Source organism: Salvelinus alpinus, chromosome 19, assembly GCF_045679555.1.
Source record: "Salvelinus alpinus chromosome 19, SLU_Salpinus.1, whole genome shotgun sequence".
Classification (NCBI taxonomy): Eukaryota; Metazoa; Chordata; class Actinopteri; order Salmoniformes; family Salmonidae; genus Salvelinus; species Salvelinus alpinus.
Window position 1 is genome coordinate 28,303,096 of NC_092104.1, and position 22,163 is coordinate 28,325,258.

Consider the following 22,163-nt stretch of genomic DNA (forward strand, 5'->3'; position numbering starts at 1 on the left):
TAAAGTACAAGAATATCTGGAATGCAGGTCCAAATTGTTTGTCTACTGAGTTCTGCTGCACATTTACTACATGTGCGTGGTGCTTCTCCCTTTTATGTTTAGAAGTGGAATTGATTTGATCACCATTAGGTTGATCTAGGTTGTTAACAGGTATGCCAGTCCATCATGGTTCATATTGTGTCTTCGTTTATATTGTATTTCACACTGGAAACAAACAAAGCAAGGTATTAAAGTGTGTTGTATTTACAACTGATATTCAACACAACAGTACAATCATTAATGGTTTTGGAATTATTATAACATGCAGGACTAAATGCATGTCTACAACACAGTGCTCCTCCAAAACTAACCATATTTAGTTAGTAGAGACTACTGAGCATTTTCCACTCCACTTTAGCTGAGACAGGTAGAACAGTTCTCTACAAGCCAATATGTATCACATGTACAGTCTATTACAGTGTTTTGCATTAGGCACTATAGAGGGGGCGGAGTGAAAAGCCAGCAGCAGGCCGTGTGACACAGTCCCCCTTCAAAACGAACCATATTTGGTTAGTAGAGACCCCACTGAATATTTTCCACCCCACTTTAGCTGAGACAGGTAGAAATGTTCTCTCCAATATTCTCAATATACCTGCGTCAACATTGTATTTTTTCATTATTGGTCTTAAGAAATATATTTTAAAACCATATTTTGTATTTGTTTTCATAAATTACTTATTGTATTTTCTTATTGGCACAATGAAAGTGGCAACTGATTAAAATTCCATATCATTTGAATCAGTTATCCACATTGCAATGTTTTGAAAAGCAGCCTTTTATTTTGAAGGTTTTCTCATTACCATATCAATTTGACTTCATCGTTTGTGCTGCTGGCAGAATACTAGTGTGCTGGCCTACCTGTTCACACTCTCTTCTGTATCCCTTGTCCCTCTCTTTCTCTATAGCCTATTTGCATGTGAGGCCAGCAACAAATTAATTTCCTCATGATTTGAGAAGAGAGAGACACCTGAATCATGACAATGGTAATGTACAGTTTGAATTTTTTTACCTTCTCAAAAGAATCAGACAGTAATGGAGCATATACACTTTTCTATTCGTATAGAGACTTCTCACTTCGTGTTGATAAAAGGAAGTTGCACCTAGGCCTATTTGCCTATAACAGGGTTTCTCAAACTCGGTCCTAGGGACCCCAAGGGGTGCACATTTAGTTTTTTTGCCCTAGCATAACACAGCTGATTCAAATAATCATCTCATCATCAAGCTTTGATAATTCGAATCAGCTGTGTAATATTAGGGCAAAAAACAAAACGTGCACCTGTCAGCTGTGTAGTGTTAGGGCAAAAACCAAAACGTGCACCGAGTTTAGGAAATGCTGGTCTATAACGTTACATCTTCTGATCTTGTTCGCAAGCTATTGGAAATACTGTAGTAGGCCTGCTATCTTCATTACAGTATGGAAGACTGTGATTATTGTTATAATGATTCGTCGTACTTTTATAAAGGCAGCGTGGACTTTCAACTTTTCGTACAGTGGCTTTATTGTTGATAAGTGTTCCCAGTTATTGCGTTCAACCACTGTCTACACAAGTTCCCAATATAAACACCAACACAGTGTAATGCCTATTGGATTATGTTAAGGAATGTTTCATAAAAAAATAATTCCCTAAATTAAAGGGTTCCATAGCAACATGTCCATGTGCATCAATTGTTGTTATTTCCGTGTGTGTTAATGATGTATTTGTTATTAAATCATGATAGTGCAGTGATTGAAAGGGAAGTTGAAGCATGGCTTGGTACGTGCCACTGCCAATAATGTCTAATTTCCTTTCTGTACACTCGTTCACTAGGATACTTCCCACACTTTTAAAAGCCTAGGATTGGTGTGCATGGGCTAGAGAGATTCCACTATATTTCTAATATTAGTCATTTTCTTTTAAATCATTGAAGGGAAGTGAACAAATGCACATGGAGAGCCACAACCACCTGACCTGTTCCATAAAGGTCCAGACCTCTTGGAAGTGGTCGTAGTAGCTATGCACACATACTAGGAAGATATCCATGATAGCTTATGGTTATGCTTGTACAATAGTAATGCGCCATGATGTGAAATAGACTAAGAGAAATCTCAAGAAAGAGATACCCAATACATGTATGGCTGTACCATTGCACTTTAACCAGGTGTTGACAGGACCAGACACCACTGTCCCTGTTTGCATCAGATAAGGTTCACAGTCACAAGGTCATTTCCCTTTTCCTCCTGCGGCTTATGGTTTCCCAGGGTCCGTAACAATGTCCTTCTTTTTGGTGACTACTCACCCTGGCTTAGAGGTATGGTTTTCATACCTCAGATGTGGTCTAAAGTCAAGCCAAGCTCATTATTGAACACATTGCCTGCTCCCTCCCTTTGTAGTGCACTTGTAGTGAACTTTTGACCAGGGCCCAATATATAGGGCACAGGGTGCCATTTTATTTGGGACACAACACCCTCTGTTTTGTAGATTTCATTGTAGATATTATTAAAATCTGCAACCTCGATCCCTAAAGAATGGGAAACATTGGCAGCATCTTTATGGGATTGAAACCTACAGTACATATCTCTCCTAATGCAGATAGTAAAGATCCCAACAAGATATGAGGTCTTGTGTGTATTGTTGTCTTGTTAAAGTCAGTTTGACTTTGGACCACATGATGTATGGAAACATCTGACAAAGTTTGAATATGGGGTGAGCTATAAACCTTTTTAAAGAAGTTGGCTGTTCTTATATTAGACTGCGGGTGTTTCAGACTGCGTGAAAAGCAAGAGGTTGCTATTTGAAAGAGCTTCCACAGATACTGTTGGTTGGATAAGGAACATGCATTCTGAAATGACAGATTTAGATTCCTTGGACACAAACAATAACAAAGTAAGGATTCCTCAGCTTACTTGCTGTGCTTTTCTATATTTGGCCATCGACATGTTTCAGTGACTCTTGCTAATAACCAACTACTACTTCTAAGGTAGAAAAAACACACATTTTTAAATTAACTCGTTCAACACTAAACGTGACATGCTAATGATTTAAGACAATGTGGCAGGACTTAAATATGTTAAAGATGGAGCCTAGGACTGTAATAATTGGGGAAATTATATTCAAGGTTTTGTCGACCTGAGGCATACATATCAGTCATGATATCTTCCTTTACACTGAATACACAAACCTTCACCTTGCTAACCATAATGCCAAAGAATCCCTGAAGTCTATCAAATGTTCATTGATTGATTACTTGAAATTGATTGATTGACAATGACACACTGTTTTTAAGAATTAGGATACTGTAGAACAGAAAAGACCATGTTATGGGGGGTGGCTTTGTTCATTAACGATGTTCACGCACAGGAAATCTAAATATTAAACAGATGAATCAACTCAAACTGTGCTTCTCTTGCCATTTCTCTATTCTCCCAGTCTCATTCTCCCCTGTCCCTCCCCCTCTCTCTATTTTTGTGATAATTTACATCAATCCTTCTCCTCTCTGACCAGCCCTGCTGAGAATCAGCCTTGTGGGAAAACACAGCCAAGTTCACTTCCTGATTTTAGTCACCTGTTTTTATCTCTGTTTCATCATAGGTACAGTGTGCCTCCCCTAACCTCCCCTCCCAGATACAACAATGTGTGTGGCTTCACTAGATAATTTGTTAAATTGTGTAAATAGTTTATTTCTGCATGCAAGACTAGTGTATAAGAAATATACACAACCGTTCATACGTTTGGGGTCACTTAGAAATGTCCTTGTTTTTGAAAGAAAAGCAACTTTTTTTGCTCTTTTTAAAATGATAAACTTGGATTAGCTAACATAACGTGCCATTGGAACACAGGAGTGATGGTTGCTGATAACGCCTATGTAGATATTCCATAAAAAATCAGTAGTTTCCAGCTACTATAGTCATTTACAACATTAACAATGTCTACACTGTATTTCTGATCAATTTTATGTTATTTTAAGGGACAAAAAATGTGCTTTTTTTTCAAAAACAAGGACATTTCTAAATGACCCCAAACCCTCAAAAGAATGGTAGTGTTTATTTTTGATTTGGGGAATTTTCAATTATCAATATTCCCCTGTTGTAGTTTGTGATAGTTTAAGTCTTCATCAAAGTTGTTTTCATTTATTGTGACCTGAGGTCTTGTCTTTTGATTAAAACGCTGTTGCCTGGCTTAGTGACCTTCGGTACTTAAAGCAGTCATTGACGCAGCCTGTGTAATAGGTCTGATAGCGAGGCTGACGGGAGAGGGTTAACTACATGTAAATGTCTGGGATGGCCTAGACATACAGTATAACTGAGGGTGCCCTTTATTGTATAGTGTCACACAAACGGTTTGAAAAGGTTAGTGTTTAGATCCTGTGTGTGTGTGAGAGAGATTTTAGTCCTTCTGTTTTCTTTTCTTTTTCAGAGTTTCTTTGGAAAATTAAAGAACCTGTAAGTAGCCTAAAGTGTCTATCAAAGTTCTGTTCTTCATTCTTATCTGCCTTCCTCTGAGCAGAACCATAAGCTACTGCCATGATACAGCACAGAAGTAACCAACATTTTCTTTCCTCTTTTTCATTACAGACACAGTGGGCCTCCAACTCCACCCAAAAGGATAGGTGAGCCTTCAGGAAATCCCCCTTATTATGCTATTGGGAATATATGGTTCCTCTTTATGGAAGTTATAGTGTGAAGTGCTTATTCTCTCTCTCTCTCTCTCTCTCTCTCTCTCTCTCTCTCTCTCTCTCTCACTCATGACTCTACCTCTCTTGTCCTCCATTTCTCTCTCTCTTATTCCATTCCCCTCTCTACTTTCTCTCGCTCTCTATTTCTTTGTTTCAGAGAACAATACGGGGTATGGTGGGTGGCCAGAAGACGAGTTTGTAAGTAGGAGAATACACACACACACACACTTTTGTTTTACTATCCTTGTGGGGATCACACAATTGATTCCCATGCAGAATTCTATTTTCCCTAACCCATAACTCCTAAACCTAACCCTAATTGGAACCCTAACCCTAAAATAGCCTTTTCCCACAGTGACTGGCGAAATGTCACACACACGACAGATACACCAATGGATATTTTGTTGTGAGAGGTCCTGTGTAGTCATCTTGGTGTGTTTGTGTGTGGATGACAGGATGAAGAGGATGGGGACACATATGAGGCACCCCCCTGTGAGAGACCCGCCATGAAGGTTCCTTCCAGACATGTGGAGGAGAATGTCTATTTGGGTAACCACCACTGTAGAATATCATTCTCATTTGAGATCCGCTAATCTGACTTTCATGTAAATCATGCATTCATGCCAATTGGAGATTTGCTTGAAAACTTAAGTTTGGTGCGTGGATCTCCAATTTAGATTTGATCCCTGCATCTATTGTATTGAGGTGTGCATTTATGTGTAAACTTTTTCAGAGGGACTATAGCTCTTGGCTTTGTAGAACAGGACGTAGCGCTCTGATTGGCTGTTTTTGGGTTCCACAGAGAGGACGTCAGAGCGGTCCAATCCTGTTCTCCCCAAAAGGCAGGCAGCTCCACCCCCAAGGCCAACCAAGATGGCGCCCATGGGCAAAGCATTGGTAAACTATCAGAGTAGCACTGCCCATATCTACTTTTCACTTTAGCCTGTGTGCCTACCTCTCTGTGTGCATTATTTTAGTGTTATTTAATGTCGTCTTTCCCCTTTATAGAAACAGCAGCCTCACCCTGAGGAGTTCTACATTGACCCCAACACCAAGAAACGTGAGACTTCCCGCTCTATCATCCCCCCTCTCTTTCCTCTGCTCTCTTATCTTCCTATTCTCCCCTCTCTCTATACTCTTATCCTCCTCTTTCTATCCTCCTATCCTCTGCTCTCTATCCTCCTATCCGCTGCTCTCTACCCTCCCCTCTTAATCCATGACATCCTATTTGATTGTGTATTTTGAATATGAACACATTGTGCCCTATACATAGATGTGAATGTTGATTCATGAAAAGGTGTAACAGTTAGTATAATTCTTGACGCATTTATTGTACAGGAGAATTCCCTCTCTCTCCCTCTCTAGCGCCTGAGGTAGATAGGAAGGAGAAGCCAGGGAAGAGGTCTACTCCTAAGAAGTTTGCCTCTCCCCCACCACCTGCAGAGGAAGGTAAACTCTACAGTCATAAGTCTAGTTCCTACCTGACTAGATACGTTGCATTGCATCTACCAATGGTTGCATGCCACGTTATCAACTATGCAGTCAGTTATCAGATGGCTATAGCACATGATGTGGAGCTGATATGTTAAATACCTATCCAGGTGTTGTAATATCTGGCATCCGTCTGTAATGTATTCAGGCTGAACTTAACCAAAATACCCTGGAACCCTGGACTGATATCAGTGTGCTATTACATCAAATGACCACTAGAGGGATGTGTGATACTGCAACTGTTTCTACATCAGCCTCTTTTCTTTCTTCTCTGCAGATGTCTACCTGGATCCTAATGAAGGACAGGTGAGTCCAACACATCATTAACAAACAGCCTCACCCCTAACCCCCTACCTCCAGCCCCAAAGCTTAAGCCTTTGCATCTGCTGTACCCTTTTAACACAGTCACAATGTATACTCATTATATTCAGTGGTTTCTAATTCAGCCAGAGAGAGGTGATTAATATGTGTGTTGTGTCTCTGTTTCAGGAAGACAGTGATGACCTGTATCTAGAGCCCACAGCGGGTCAGTTACTCCCGTAGGGCCACCCAGTGCATTTATAATGAGGCTTTGACTAGTATGTGTATTGCAGGATTGTAATGTGATTGTATTCGAGACAGTTGGGTGTCCACCCAAAAATGCTGGACATCATGAACACGAATCAGAAATCAAGCGTCGCTTTGAATGACACACACCTGTCTCGATCACTGAGAGAAGATCTGAAATAGACAATATGCGTACACATTGTTAGATTACCTCATGGAGCATGTATTTAATTTAATAACAGAGCATTTTCTAAATTCAAACGTTTCACCTACAACTAGCGATGAGAGTGGAGGAGACACCGGTAACTTCCAAGTTAGAGAACTAAGGAAGTATTGTCATGTAAAGGTTAGTTGAAAAATTGCTGCCGGTGCTTAACACTACCTAAGCTGTGATGTAGATGTAAACATTCACATATCACATTACAATCCTGTAGCTACTGGTTTGATTGGTTGGTTGATTGGTTATAACTTCAGAGAGACTATCTTTTATGAGATAGAGACAGGACATTCATTCCAAATTATACAAGTCAATGGCTTATTTTGAGAAAAAAAGATATACTACTGTCTCTCCTCTATCTCCAGCTTGCCCCCCTGCTCCTCGTGGGCCCATGAGGATGCCCCTCCCACCCAAGACAGCAGCCACCCCTCCCCCCATGCCCATGTGAGTACACCTGTCAAGACATGAGATGATAAATGCTCAAACTCATCATGGTGTAACATAAGTGTATATCTTATCCAGGAGTAAAAAGAAATGGCATTTCTTAATGGTATGGGACACCCAAGCGCACGCACACATTTATTTTTATACTACAAAAATTAGACGGTAGCCTACTCTGCTGACACTGACAAACAGATCAATAAAAATGATGTTGTCTGATCCATATAATCGGCCTACGAAAAGGGGAGACGCACATACAATATGACGTCCATCTAACCTGGAGGAGGAAATTATTGTCCAAAAACAAACAAAAGTGGCACTGGCCCAATGATGAAGACAGTCAATATGCACACTCACTAGGGATGGATAAGGCTGATGTTCTCTGCTGGTGCCAATAAGATAGGCTACTTACTGTTCACTCAATTAAGTTAACAATTTTGATAACTAAAAGACAGATTGGAATCTTTTCATTGCAAATGGCTATTGCTATATAGAGATGACAAACAGTTTTTCTGCAATTGTATTTTTTTTTTTTTAATATTGTCATTTGCCTGCCTGGATCTCTGCTTTTCACTGACAGTCGCAACTCAACAATCATCTATTTGGTATTTGCAGCGCCCGCTGCCCAAATTGCGGGCCTTTCCGAGTGTACGAGTGTAGGCTATGCGATTTAACTTTTACCCCTTTTTCTCCCCAATTGGTAGTTAGTCTTGTCCCATCGCTGCAACTCCCCTACAGACTTGGGAGAGGCGAAGGTCGAAAGCCATGCGTCCCCCAAAACACGACCCTGCCAAGCTTTTTGACCTACTGCTCCCTTAACCCAGAAGCCAGCCGCACCAATGTGTCGGAGGAAACACCATCTAGTTGGTGACCCAAGTCACTTTGCAGGCGCCCGTTCTGCCACAAGTAGTCACTAGAGCGCGATGGGACAAGGAATCCCAGCTGGCCAAACCCTTCACTAACCCGGACGACGCTGGGCCAATTGTGCTCCACCTCATGGGTCTCCCGGTCACAGCCTTGGATCGAACCCGGGTCTGTAGTGATGCCTCAAACGCTGCAATGCAGTGTCTTAGACCGCTGCACCACTTGGGAGGCCTCAGAAGCAAATGATCCTCTGTAGCCAAATCATGCTTTCTGGTGTAGTAGCTTATTTTTATTTATTTTATTTCTTTCTGTATAAGGAGTAAGCTAATTAGGATTTATCTTTTTTTCTATTCAATTTACTTTAGGGAAAGCTTCCCATAGCCTGGACACACTGCCTATGCCTTTTTAATGTGGTATAAACACAACCAGTCATGATGTTTTCATCTGATTGTCAAACAATCACTTAACAAAGGTGCTTCTGTAGGGTACCCGCGTACATTCGTTCCACTCAGAAAATAATTTAAGCATCCAAACCACAAGTGTACTGTGCACCCGCAATTTGATGAATGGAAAGAGACATCTGTTATAAAACACCAGTGGTGGAAAAAGTACCCAATAGTCATACTTGAGTAAAAGTAAATATACCTTAATAGAAAATGACAAGTAAAAGTGAGTCACCCAGTAAAAGTCTAAAAGTATTTGGTTTTAAATATACTTAAGTATCAAAAGTAAATGTAAATGCTAAAATATACTTAAGTATCAAAAGTATAAATAATTTCAAATTCCTTATTAAGCAAACCAGATGCCACCATTTTCTTTTTTTTATGGATAGCCGGGGGCACGCTCCAACACTAGACATAATTTACAAACAAATCATGTGTTTAGTGAGTCCGCCAGATCAGACGCAATAAGCATGACCAGGGATGTTCTCTTATTAAGTGTGTGAATTAGACCATTTTCCTGTCCTGCTGAGCATTCAAAATGTAACGAGTACGGTTGGGTGTCAGGGAAAATGTATGGAGTAAAAAGTACATAATTTTGTTTAGCAATGTAGTGAAGTAAGAGTTGTCAAAAATATAAATAGTAAAGTATAGATACTCAAAAAAAACTACTTAAGTAGTACTTTCAAGTATTTTTGCTGAAGTACTTTACACCACTGTAAAACACCTACGTGTAGTGTAATGACATTCTGCAGTTGGCATTAGGCTTACAGCATATACACATGTAGCCTGAATTAATGCATCCACTGTTGTCCACGCGCGCCTTGGTCTCGGCCACTCATCTCCACCTTGTCCATGAACATCTCGACCACTCGTCTCTGCTTTGACAAAATGTAAGTGTTCTCAAACCACAACGGAAATTGGAGCGTATACATCCCGTTTTCCAGTCAATTCACTAATTTGTTATGCGGCTGACATGCGGTAATGTTAAATAATGGTGTAGTAGCCTCTAGTTTTTTGGGAATGCTATGGGCATGCTGTATTAATTATGATAGGCTCACGTTTTACCAGTACGGCGTACCCCCACTATTTATTTAGATGGGACGTCGTACCGGTCGAACCGCCTTACTTTCACCCCTGTGTATATCCTCACTTCCATTCCGTTTATAGTTATGTAAATGAAAAAATTTGATTGGACTGGGTTAAACTGGCCTTTACACCATCCCAGTTACTAGTACCGTTGTATGTCTTGAGAGAAGCCAGATATGGCCAGATCGCAATTGTAAATGAGAACTTGTTCTCAACTTGCCTATCTGGTTAAATAAAGGTGAAAAATATATATATATATTTTAAATATTGTATTTGAGTACTGTTGTTTGACATGCGATATCAGTCCCACCCTTTCTGCCTGTCTCTCTGTAGAAAACCTCCAGTGCCCAGAGCCAAGTCTGTAAGTTTCTCCATGGTTCACACGTTTTAACACAACACTGGCCTGTTTCACACATTCTCCACTGAACATGTTTTTTAGTGCAGGAGTATAGGCTTAATCTATGCCCATATGTTTGTATTAGTTTAACTTTTTGCTCCATTCCAGAGTTCTCTATTGGTCAATGAGGCAAAGACAGGTACGTGACACACTACCTTCCATCTGCATTGAAAAGAGATCATGTCTGCATCCCAAATGGCCTATTACCTACACGCACTACTTTTGACCAGAGCCCTACATAGGGAACTGGGTGGGTGCCATTTGGAATGCAAGCATCAAAGATGCACTCTCGAACTTTAGCATAATTTAAGCCAATAGTGGAGCTCACGACCCAAAAGTGGTCTCTGTCTTTTGTGTACTATGTCATCCATTTCTTATATGTTACGTCCAAGTTTGTATACCTTTTTAACAATTCGTATTATATGTTACGAATCCAATTTGTACTATATGTTATCAATTTGTTGTGCTTAAGATCCTGGAGTGTATCTTTAAGTGAAAATGCAGAAACTGCTCCATTGCTGTGTTTCTGTGACCACCCCACCCCCAGCTCCTCCCCCTGATATCAGGCGCTCCATGTTCCTTGGCAAATTGCCCCCACCCACCCTGGGCATCAAACCCCCCCTCCCTGCATCACTAAAGGAACCCAAACCAAGGTGAGGCTTGAGAGCACAGCCACGCTCACAGCACCATGCATGTACACGCTGGATGAGACCATGCTACACACAACATGCATGTACACGCTGGATGAGACCATGCTACACACAACATGCATGTACACGCTGGATGAGACCATGCTACACACAACATGCATGTACACGCTGGATGAGACCATGCTACACACAACATGCATGTACACGCTGGATGAGACCATGCTACACACAACATGCATGTTTTATGTGTTAAACATGTTTAGCAGGTTGATGCTTTATGAACATTCAATCTTGTACAAGCAGCAACAATCAAACACACATAGATACCACTTAGTATTGCCTGATAATGATTTCCATTCTGTTTATAGTTATCCATACAGTGTTAACTTTGGTCTATAAAGATTATATTTGATAAGTGTGTGTATCTATCATAATGTAAGTCTTTGGATTATAAAGGCCTACTGTTCTTGCGTATAAATAATGTAGCCACTGGACTATATTGCTCATATTATAGTAAGCATGTTGGCTATTGTTGGACTTGGTGTGTTTGTTGCAGCCCTCCTCCCCCTCCTGTTGTACATTCTACTGCAGCAGGTAAGAGCCTGCTGGGAACAGGACCAGTTTTGGGTCACAGCTGAAAGATTGAAATGGGAAGAATGGAAGGATGCCCGGAACTCTGAAATTAAGATCACTTTATTGGTCAATTGCACACAAAGTCCAACAAAGTTACGCTTTTAACCCAAACTGCTCTGAACGACACATACATATACAGGTTTTGGAGAGGTTTGGGGGGCTGCCACACTGGGTGCCTGGGGAGCTGTTGTTGTGGGGGGGTTAGGTGCCTTGCTCAAGGGCACAACGGCAGGCAAATTCATCTAGGATTTTATACCAGCAACACTCACTTCCCGCCAGATTTTCGTACCCGGGATTCGAACTGGCAACCCTCTGGTTGCTGGCTCACCTCTCTCACCGCTCGGCTCCAACTATGGTTTGCCTATCAGAGTTGTGGGCACCCTTCATTCCTTTAGGTTAGTTTTTTTGCATGAACAAGTTGGAGGTGCATATTGTTTGTTTTTCTATACTTACATAAACTGGAAGCCATTTTCATTATAACGTGAATTATAACAACATGTTTTAACCCCTGGGTAATCTAGGGTCACTGTGGTTTTCGTCAGTAGTGCTATCCAGTATACTAGTGAACTTGCTTTATTTTGAGTAGACTGTAGAGCACTCAACACATTGGTCGACACTAATTTTTATCTGTCAAAGTTTCTCCCCCTGGTATGAAGACGACCATGCAGGTATGCGTCATTCCATCTCATACTGCACCTCTCATATAGTTGTGTAATACAGTGTTAAAGTGCTACAAATGTTGCTGCAATTCTTAGTTGAGTAGTGATATACCTGATGTATGGGCTGCCCTTGGGTAAAGTATCATGACAGATAGGGCAGGGTGTCATAGAGAACTGTGGTGTGTTACAGGAGAAAGAGTGGTTCGCTGGAAACTGCGATAGAAAGACTGCCGAGGACTTCTTACTGCAGATCAACAAGGTGGGAAACAATAACAAACTGGAGATGAGCATGGACACAGACATACAGTTCTTGGGGTTGGGTTAAATGCGGAAGACACATTTCAGTTGAATGCATTTAGTTGTACAACTGACTAGGTATCCCCCTTTCCTTTTCCTTTCTTGAAGTTCCACAATAACAATGCATGTAGATGTAGAATCTCCAGCTCTGAAGCACACCAGGCGAATCAATATGATTAGTTATACACTAAACAAAAATATATAAACTCAGCATGTAAAGTGTTGGTCCCATGTTTCATGAGCTTAAATAAAATATCAAAGAAATGTTCCATATGCACAAAAATCTTATTTCTCTCAAATGTTGTGCACAAATTTGTTTACATCCCTGTTAGTGAGTATTTCTCCTTTGCCAAGATAATCCATCCACCTGACAGGTGTGGGATATCAACAAGCTGATTAAACAGCATGATCATTACACAGGTGTACCTGTGGGCACAACAAAGTGCCCCATGGTGGGGTTATGGTATGGACAGGCATAAGCTACGGACAATGAACATAATTGCATTTTATCGATGACAATTTGCCTGCATGGAGATACCGTGATGATCTCATGAGGCTCATTGTCGTGCCCTTCATCCACCTCCATCACCTCATGTTTCAGCATGATAATGCACAGCCCCATGTCGCAAGGATCTGTACACAATTCCTGGAAGCTGAAAATGTCCCAGTTCTTCCATGGCCTGCATACTCACTCGACATGTCTCCCGTTAAGCATGTTTGGGATGCTCTGGATCAACGTGTGTGACAGCGTGTTCCTGCCAATATCCAGCAACTTTGCACAACCATTGAAGAGGAAGGGGACAACATTCCACAGGCCACAATCAACAGCCTGATCAACTCTATGCGAAGATGTCGTGCTGCATGAGGCAAATGTTGGTAACAACAGATACTGACTGGTTTTCTGATCCACGCCTCTACCGGCAGCAAGGTATCTGTGACCAACAGATGCATATCTGTATTCCCAGTCATGTGAAATCCATAGATTAGGGCCTATTGAATTTATTTCAGTTGACACATTTTCTTATATGAGCTGTAACTCAAATTTTGAAATTGCTTCATGTTGCGTTTTTGTTCAGTATAGTTAGTCCGGCATCATTAGTGCATTAGCCTGTCATTAGCCTGTCAAATACATCCACCTGTTTCTCTTTTGTTCTCTCCCCTCTTCTCTCTGTGCTGCTCAGTAGCTGCTGCTGTTTTATGTGTTATAATGCTGCTGGCTATATGAGTGTTTCTGTCTCTGGTCCTTTGTCTTCACTAACACAGCCGACCTGTTTAATTTCACGCTGAAATGGACAAGCAATGATGTGAGAGTAATCTCAGTCATAACTCCCCTTTTATTTGACTGCAGACACACAGGTTTGCAGGGAGGTTCTATCAGACACAGGTTGACAGGAAAGGCACAGGGCAGTGCAGAGGGTAATAAAGTATTCTTCCAGGTGTGCGTGTATAGCTTCTGGGTTTAGCTGACACACACACACACACACCATCAGTGAGTCTGAGTCATCTGTGCTGATTCAGAGGTCATGTGGGTTTTGATACTGATATCCACTGTATCTCCTCCGCTCCCCTCGTCCCTCACCCTCTTCTCCCTCTCACCTCTCCTACCACTCTCCCTCTTGTAGGACGGGGCATTCCTGATACGTCACAGTTCAGCCCAGAATGCCCGTCAGCCCTACACACTGGCTGTCCTATACAGACAGAAGGTCTATAACATCCCCATCCGCTTTCTGGAGGAGACGCGCGGCTACGCCCTCGGAAAGGAGGGCAAGAAGAATGAGGAGGTGAAGAGGCAGGGGGAAGGAGAGAGAGGGGTAAAAGGGTATGGTGGGATGAGGGGAAAAGACAAGAGGCTGCAGGAGGAAAGGAGGATTTGAAAAAATAATGAAGAGGTCAGGTGAGAGAGGAGATGATAGAGGGAGGATGTGGGAGGAACAGAGGCTGTGTGGAAAAGAGACTAAGGAATGCAACTTAGTATTATACTGTAACCTCTGCATTAACTACTGTAGTAACTCTCTCTCCCTTTCTCTCTCTGTCCCTCGCTACTCCCTCCCTCTCAGTTTTTCTGTAGTCTCCAGGAGATCATCTCTCACCACAAGAATAACCAACTGCTGCTGATCGATAGCAAGAGTCAGGCCAAGCACACCACATATCTCACTCACCCTGCTTGTCCATAAACTACATTACCCATCCCCCCCCCCCCACAATGTCTCACCCACCCAGCCTGACCATAAACTACACTACCCTTAACCCACAAAATGTATCTATACCAGCCCGTCCATAAAGTACATTAAATGCTGCCATTAATAACTAAATACATTTTACAAACTTGGAAATACTACTTTCAATAGTCATATTCCTCACCCACAACATGTCCATTACAACCCCTCTTTTGTTTTGTGATGAAAATGGCTGGAAGTGTATTACAGTATATCTGTGTACTGTATATGTTTGAGTGTTTTAAAGTATGCTGTAATTATGCCTGTATGACCTTAGCAACACTTTTGGGGGGGGGGATTTGATTTGAATACGCTTGCACCTGAATAGAATAGTGAGTAGACTATGAAAATGAATATTCAATACTTCATTCTTGCTCGGACTCCATTTTATGCAGTTTTGTTTCAGTGATGTTGGATTCACTTTTGGGTCCACACCTGTGTTGTGAATACTGTATAAGTGTTGGTCATCTGTATGTTTCTATTTATAATAATATAGACTGAAATGTTCTGACATCCGGTCTGTGTTGTTTCATTCTGTTGCATTTGGAACACCACAGCATGAATAGCATTTTATTTTCCCTCAAAGTTGAAGTTGTTTAGATTTCCAAAATTGTAAGGTTTCACCCTATTTCAACCCACCGAGATAAGACCATAATCGACATGTCTTTCCATAGCACAACTCACCAGTGAGCAGTTCAGAAATGTGGATTTGTGGCAGAAAATAAAAACCTTGATGATAATGACAAAGGGATAGGTGAATGATGTAGGTGCTGACTAGTTGAGGTGTGGTGGTAGCGATGTACACATACATAGCCTAAAAGCATACTATTACCTTGTCTCATACACTATTTCAGTTCCTCTTTTACAATCTTAACATGTTTTCTCACTTCTGGTCTCTTTTCAGCGGGTGGGTAAAGGCACATTCCCGACGTCACAGCATTGGAGTTTTTAGAAATCAGAATGGGAGGGGGCTTGTCACGTGCCTTTTATTTCGAAGTTAGAAAAAATTAAGGGGGAAGGGGCTGCGGAGGGGTACATTGAGGACATCGATGTTTTAGCCATCTGCATTGGTATTTGTGGGGGAATCCCATTGGCCGACTGTAGGGCTTATGAATAGCAAATGTATTATTTTGTAGAATACCATAAACATTTGAGCTCCAGCAATTTTTTTGTTTTCTCTCAGAGCTTTAAAGTCTAATTGTTGTGGACTATTTTACTTAGCGGAAGCGTCGAGTTTTGGTTCAGGAGTGTTGTTTGAGTGTTAGGCTACTAAATGAGTGCAGCACTGAATTCGGGTGATATCAACGTAAGCCGGCAAGACGCCTTTCATTGTACATCGTATTTTACCTTTGAGAGCTTTTTGGGCACTTTTAATACAAGACAACATTCATTACTCCTCGTGTCCCCTTCCCCTTTCCTTTTCTCCGGACACTTGAAACACAAAAAGCCTCAAAAATGGCTCAGATACTGCCGATACGATTTCAGGAACATCTGCAGGTAAGAAGACGCTAACAACCGAAAAGACACAGGCTTCATTTTCGCGCAGTTTTTCAGACATAGAAACACCATACCGCAATTAAATGGAATCTGACAGGGCTGCATGGAGAGTGCTCAATATAGACACAGGCCTAGCTAGTTTCTGTGGGGCAGATGATGACTTGTAAAAATTGAACAGTCAGATCGTATTGGTAGCCTATAGTCTGCCATCAGCGGACGCGACAATACAGCCAGTGACTGGACTAAGCAATGAACTCTTGTTGGAATTGAGTGATTTACGATACATGTATGCAGTTAGATAAACTATGGCTCAACGGTGTTTAGATGTGGCTAGATTAGATGGCGTCATATTTTTTAATTAGTAGGCCATGTTGGAGAACACCAACTATCCATCGGTTTCTTGGGGCCAAAGAGAAAGTTTGACGTGCCCACCTCCCTCCCCTTCAGTGGCTCGTTGCTGTGGCAACATCAAGACTGAAATTGCCTTTCACTAAAGACCTCTTTCTCTCTGGACACTCCCCAGCAAATTACCCTTTGCCATGTCTACTACCCACTCGTTCCAATGCAGCCAACAGAGCCCACCAACATTCACATTCATTCCCCTTTTATATGAGGAGTTGGCAAAACAGCACTAACAGATCTGGGAACAGGGTCGAGATCTGAACCTCTATAGCACAGGTGGCATGCTTTCTTTTTACCTATATAGGGTTGCTGGTTCAAGCCCTACTCTGGTTGTTCCCCCTCCATTGCTACAAATGGATATATTGAAAGGCAACACAACATTATTTGAGCAAGATTTTACCAGACAAATTGATTGATAGTGTATCCCTTTATTTTTATTCTATGTGTGATTTATTTTTGGGCCTGCTCTGATTGGTAGTCCGCTGTGATCAGTCATGGCTCCAGCTGAGAGAGAAATGCCAGGAATTTGCGAACTGAGGACTTTGGCCCTGATTTTCTTTTTCTTTTTTTTCTCCTGTCTTGGTATTTACAGCCTCTACACATTAAACAGTATAGTCTGGTTTGGTTAGGTCTCGGTTGACATACACTGCCATGTAGACACAGATAAGACTGGCTTTGTTGTTTTTGCTTTATGTACAACTACTGCTGGACTTATCCCAAATGTATAAGGTTATCCATAAACAGAGCACCCCCAATATACATAGGCACGCACACTGTAAATTAACATTGCCAGTGTCGCATTGTGTGTTCTTAAACATGTCAATAACACTAAGCTGTGTTTAGTCTAATACTCCTTTTTCCCAGGCTTGACTGACTGACCCTACTCGTGTGTGTGTGTGTGTGTGTGGAGATGTATTTAATGTAAATGGGTCAGTGATCTGTGCCCTTAAGTATTTCATTTATGATACATTGTGTTTGTTAGTCTATTAGCAGATTAATTATTTATTTTGGGGTTCTGTCTTTGACAAATTAGGTTCTGCATTATGTAGGCCAGATGTTGCTGAAAACACCCAACCTTTTGCTTTAGCTCAGTGGGCTAATGGAGTCCATGAGTCTCACAGAAGTCCCAAGTTCAATACCTTGTAGTTTAGCCTTAGCCTGAGACTGCCCTAGTGAGAGGGAGAGACCTGTGAGGTATGTAGCCAGTCATAAACAGATTGGCCATAGGGCACTTTGAGCAAATGCCAGATGGCTGATCCATCTTTGGGCCAGTTTTGTGTGTTTTTGCACATAAATAATTACCATTATTTGGCAAAAAAATTGCCTGGTGTGTTAAATGCCTGGGTTGATTTCTGGTCCGAGTCAGTCTCTGTTGCCTGTTCATCAGCTGGTTGCCTGTCAGCTCCCTGCTTTGGGATATTACTCTCCAGTACTAACAGAAGAGCAGCTCCCTGCTCAGGGCTGTTGCTGTTGTCTCCACTAATAGACAGATTAGGTAAGCAGGCCAATTTAACCCATAAAATCACATCAGGGCAGGAAGGGGAAGTGAGATCATGATCATAATGCCCAGCAGAGCACCTCTGACAGCACTGCTGTCGGCTGGAACAGCTCTGTCTGCACCGGAACTAATGGCTGGTGTCCAGCCAACCAGTCAGTCATATTACTGCTTACTACCCCCCTGCACAACACATTGATATGGACAAAGCCTAAGTAATGAAACTCTAAAAATAACACACCCACACCAGCCTCTCTCAGCTGAAACAATACACCTAACTGGAAGGAGCTGTCCTCAACTATAGTCTATTTTTGTTAGTCTATATTATTATGACATTTTTTTTATAGCAACAGTGGTGATACTGAGTATGGCAGGGTAACATGCCATTAAACTGACAGCTCAGGAATTTTTGAAAGATGAGAATCTCTACTTTTTTTCTTATATTTTTCTTTATTCATTTATATTAAAATATTTATTTTGAGAGATCAAAGTATCAGCTATCACACCATGTAAAGGAACTACCTAACTCTTTAATTTCTTCATAAAATGCAATGAACTGGATTTAAGCCCATGTCAACTCTCAGACACCATTTAAAGGCATTAAAATTTTCACATTTGTTTTCAAGCGTTTAAAGGACTTGATTGTGTAATTCTAACATTAGATTATTCAAATATGTCATATAGATCTCAAGTTATTTTTTATTTTATAACGCTATATAATGCTCCAGCACTCATTTCGTTTGCATTTTGGCATGTTTGTCTAGATTCAGCACATAAAACATTTTATAAAGCAAACATTATCTGTTACATCTAGCACAGCAAATGCGTTGTTTAAGTATGTTGCAGAACAGTAATATAAATATTTTTTTCTCAATATTAACAAATTGATCTTAAGGGGGTTAGCCATCACTGACGGACTTGACAACAAATACTAACAGACCTATTTTTGCCTTTCAAAGTTCAACAATTTTCAAATATAGAATATTATTCATTTGAAAATCCTCCCAAAAAAATCTAACAATTCTTTCAGCACTCTGATGGAATTGACGTTAGACAAAAATCTGACGGAGTTGATGTTTTACGAAGTTGTCAAAAAAGATCCCCTTATTCCAGTGGTAGTCAAAGTAGAAATGTAGTTTTACCTCAGTTGCTTTGACTCTAAAACCTCATTTAAAATAAACATATTTGAACCAAAATGTATATCCTATCACGGAGATGGCATTGACAGTTTATGGTTGTGACCAAGGTGATTTCAATATTGTTTAAATCTCTCAATTATATATCTTGACAGACCATGAGTAGTCTTGTTGTACTACATGTGAGGAAGACATGAAGAAGAGGTCATTATGGTGTAGTTCGTTCCTGATTTATTTATGATTGTAGAGAAATCTGACAGCGTTGACCAAATTTCTGGACACATATTTTAGGGATCAGTTTTGAGAGAAATATTCTTTAAAGTCATAGAGCGCTATTGCAAGAGACTAGATAAGCCTAATAGGGCTGTGACGATACAGTATTGCACATTTTTTTTCTTTGGCAAAAATGAGAACACAAAGCAGACCAAACTCTTCGGTCCCTTTTAAAAACATGCAAACTATTGTGTTCTGTAAATGTAACTCTAGATGACAACATAATGTTTGTTTCCAACATTAAGGCTGTTTTCCTAAAAAGGTTAAATCCACTTGGTGTTTTGTTTCCTTGCCACTATACTAACGAGTATCGCAATACTGGTATCGTCCCTGCTCTACTAGATCAGGTAATGTCTCAGTTAATATTCATTATTGCCCGTTTTTAGAAAATGTAAAGCCAGAGGAATGCAGAGAACAAATCTGAGCTGTGTTATTAGCTAATACAATACACTTAGGACTAGAGTACATACACATTTAGGCAGGCCTGTCGCCTCAGATGCTGCGTTTAGACAGGCAGCCTAATTCTGATCTTTTTTCCCACTAATTACTAATTGGTCTTTTGACCAATCGGGTCTTTTTCAGAGCTGATATGATTGGTCAAAACGCACGCGTGTGCGTGCACTGGGCTGTGGAAACTGTGTGTCAATGTGTGCACAGAGATTGGGTTCTGAAGACACTGGGTTGTGGTTGCGAGTGATTTAGTTTGGAATGTTCTATGAAGGAGGGCAGTGGGGAGATGCTTCCTGTGACTCAGCCACCCCTCCCCAGGCCTTTCACAAGCACTGTATTATAGGAACTCCTCTCTCTCTAGACATGGTATGTCCTCCCTCCCCTATTGCCTTTCAGTTGTAGACTCATATCTTTACATTGTGCCACTGACTGCACTGCCCAATTGACCCCTAGTCTGTACTGTAGCCCATACTGTACACCTACGCTCTGGTGTAGTCCTAAAGGATTGGTTAGATATGAGCAATAATGGCACACATTTCAACTAGCCCAAAAGAAGTCAAATACCCACATTGCTAATTTCAAATCCATTGATCTGTACTACACGTGTCTAGGGTTATTGGTTGACTACAGCAGTTGCCTCTGAAATACTTAAACGCGATCTAACGGCTGTGTGTGTTGCGGTGTGTTTCAGCTGCAGAACCTGGGGGTGAATCCGGCCAACATCGGGTTCAGCTACCTGACCATGGAGTCTGACAAATTCATCTGCATCCGGGAGAAGGTGGGTGAGCAAGACCAGGTGGTGATCATAGACATGGCTGACCCCAATAACCCCAGCAGGCGACCCATTTCCGCTGACAGCGCCATCATGAACCCTACAAGCAAGGTCATTGCCCTGAAAGGTAGGCTACCACCACGGCCCCACATCCTTGTGTGTGCGTCCCAAATGGCACCCTGTTCCCTATGTAGCGCACTACTTTTGACTAGGGCCCATGGCACACTGTGTAGGGAATAGGGTGCTATTTGGGACACCCATGATCCCTGCCCTCACTGCTCCTTATTCCACTGGTGTAATACAACCAACCAAAAACGCTCTGTTGCAATGCACTTACTACGTAGTTACTTGTTAATCCAAGGCTGTTACTAGAGTAATTGAATCATTACTACATGGGTATATGAGAAACCTATTTCAACATGTTTGTTGAAAAAGTTATCTAAAAGCAATGGTGTGTTATTTAGCATTATAAACTGGGTGGTTTGAATATCAGACCGTGTGACAAAATGTTTATTTTTACTGCTCTATTTATGCTGATAACCAGTTTATAATAGCAATAAGTTACCTCTGGGTTTTGTGGTATATGGCCAATATACCACGGCTAAGGGCTGTGTCCAGGTACTCCGTGATGCGTTGTGCCTAAGAACAGCCCTTAGCCGTGGTATATTGGCCATATACCACACCCCCAGGTGTCTTATTGCTTAAGTATAGCACACAGGATTGCTGTTTATGTAACTCCAACTTTAACATAGCTGTCAAATGCAGTGTTGGGTGTATCTGTGTTATAATGCACTATTTCCTCCCGTGCTGTAAAAACAAAGTCAGTGCACTCAGACACATTGCCTAAATGTACTAAATTGGTCATGTAACTCGATTTTCCGCCACTGCTTATACCCCTTTGTCAAAACACAGGCGCATTTAGGCTTCTGTCTGTATCGGTTTGCCTTCTAATGCAATCTCTTCAGGCTTTACACATCTCTTTTTACCTCTCTCTTTCCCCCTCGTTTTTTCTTTGACTGACTCTTACCTTTCTTTCCCTTGCTTTCTGTCATCTATCAGAGGGTGAGTGTTCCTCTCCCTCTCTCTCTCGTCTCACTCTTTTTCTTTATACCTTTTTTTTCTCTCACTTCTATCTCTGAGATGTCTGCTTTGCTCTCAACCTATTTTTCTCTGACTGACTTTCTCTGACTGGCTTTCTTTCCCTTGTTTGCTTTCTTGTCACCTTCTCTCAGACGGTGAGTTCCTGCCTGTCACTCTCTGTCTGTGGTGTTGTCTTTGTGTCTGGTCATCATCATGTCTCTCATAAAAGCTTCCCCTCCTTAACCCAATTTATAAAAAATTTAAAACATTAATTATCTAATTTACATAAGTATTCACACCCCTGAGTCAATACATGTTAGAATCACCTTTGGCAGCGATTACAGCTGTGAGTCTTTCTGGGTAAGTCTCTTTAAGAGCTTTGCACATCTGGACTGTACAATATTAGCACATTATTCTTCAAAAATT

At 41.2% G+C, this 22,163-nt stretch overlaps 2 protein-coding genes across 4 annotated transcripts in view; both read left to right on the forward strand.

Moving 5' to 3' along the window:
• The first annotated feature begins 852 nt into the window (after positions 1-852).
• Positions 853-15,148, forward strand: LOC139545235 (SH2 domain-containing protein 6-like). Its single transcript, XM_071352773.1, has 19 exons — positions 853-1,022; positions 4,434-4,459; positions 4,592-4,626; positions 4,850-4,890; positions 5,148-5,241; positions 5,495-5,589; positions 5,701-5,752; positions 6,058-6,141; positions 6,461-6,489; positions 6,673-6,709; positions 7,312-7,390; positions 10,114-10,141; positions 10,286-10,316; positions 10,725-10,830; positions 11,384-11,421; positions 12,097-12,128; positions 12,310-12,378; positions 14,039-14,197; positions 14,474-15,148. The coding sequence occupies exons 1-19, from the start codon at positions 1,014-1,016 to the stop codon at positions 14,588-14,590; spliced, it is 1,161 nt and encodes a 386-aa protein (XP_071208874.1). The 5' UTR covers positions 853-1,013; the 3' UTR covers positions 14,591-15,148.
• A 546-nt stretch (positions 15,149-15,694) lies between these two features.
• Positions 15,695-22,163, forward strand: part of LOC139545916 (clathrin heavy chain 1-like) — a 36,709-nt gene continuing 30,240 nt past the window's right edge. The window contains exons 1-2 of one of the 3 annotated variants that reach the window (XM_071354143.1): positions 15,695-16,129; positions 20,577-20,784. In XM_071354143.1, coding sequence (XP_071210244.1) covers positions 16,088-16,129; positions 20,577-20,784 — 250 coding nt within the window. In that variant the 5' untranslated portion in view covers positions 15,695-16,087. The remainder of the gene's footprint in view (positions 16,130-20,576; positions 20,785-22,163) is intronic. The other 2 variants (XM_071354141.1, XM_071354142.1) reach the window with 2 other exon arrangements.

Excerpts from the sequence above, each read along its gene's own strand:
- LOC139545235 (XM_071352773.1), top strand. Across the intron at positions 10,142-10,285 it reads CAGTGCCCAGAGCCAAGTCT|AGTTCTCTATTGGTCAATGA; the intron begins GTAAGTTTCTCC and ends GCTCCATTCCAG. Across the intron at positions 12,379-14,038 it reads TCTTACTGCAGATCAACAAG|GACGGGGCATTCCTGATACG; the intron begins GTGGGAAACAAT and ends TCCCTCTTGTAG.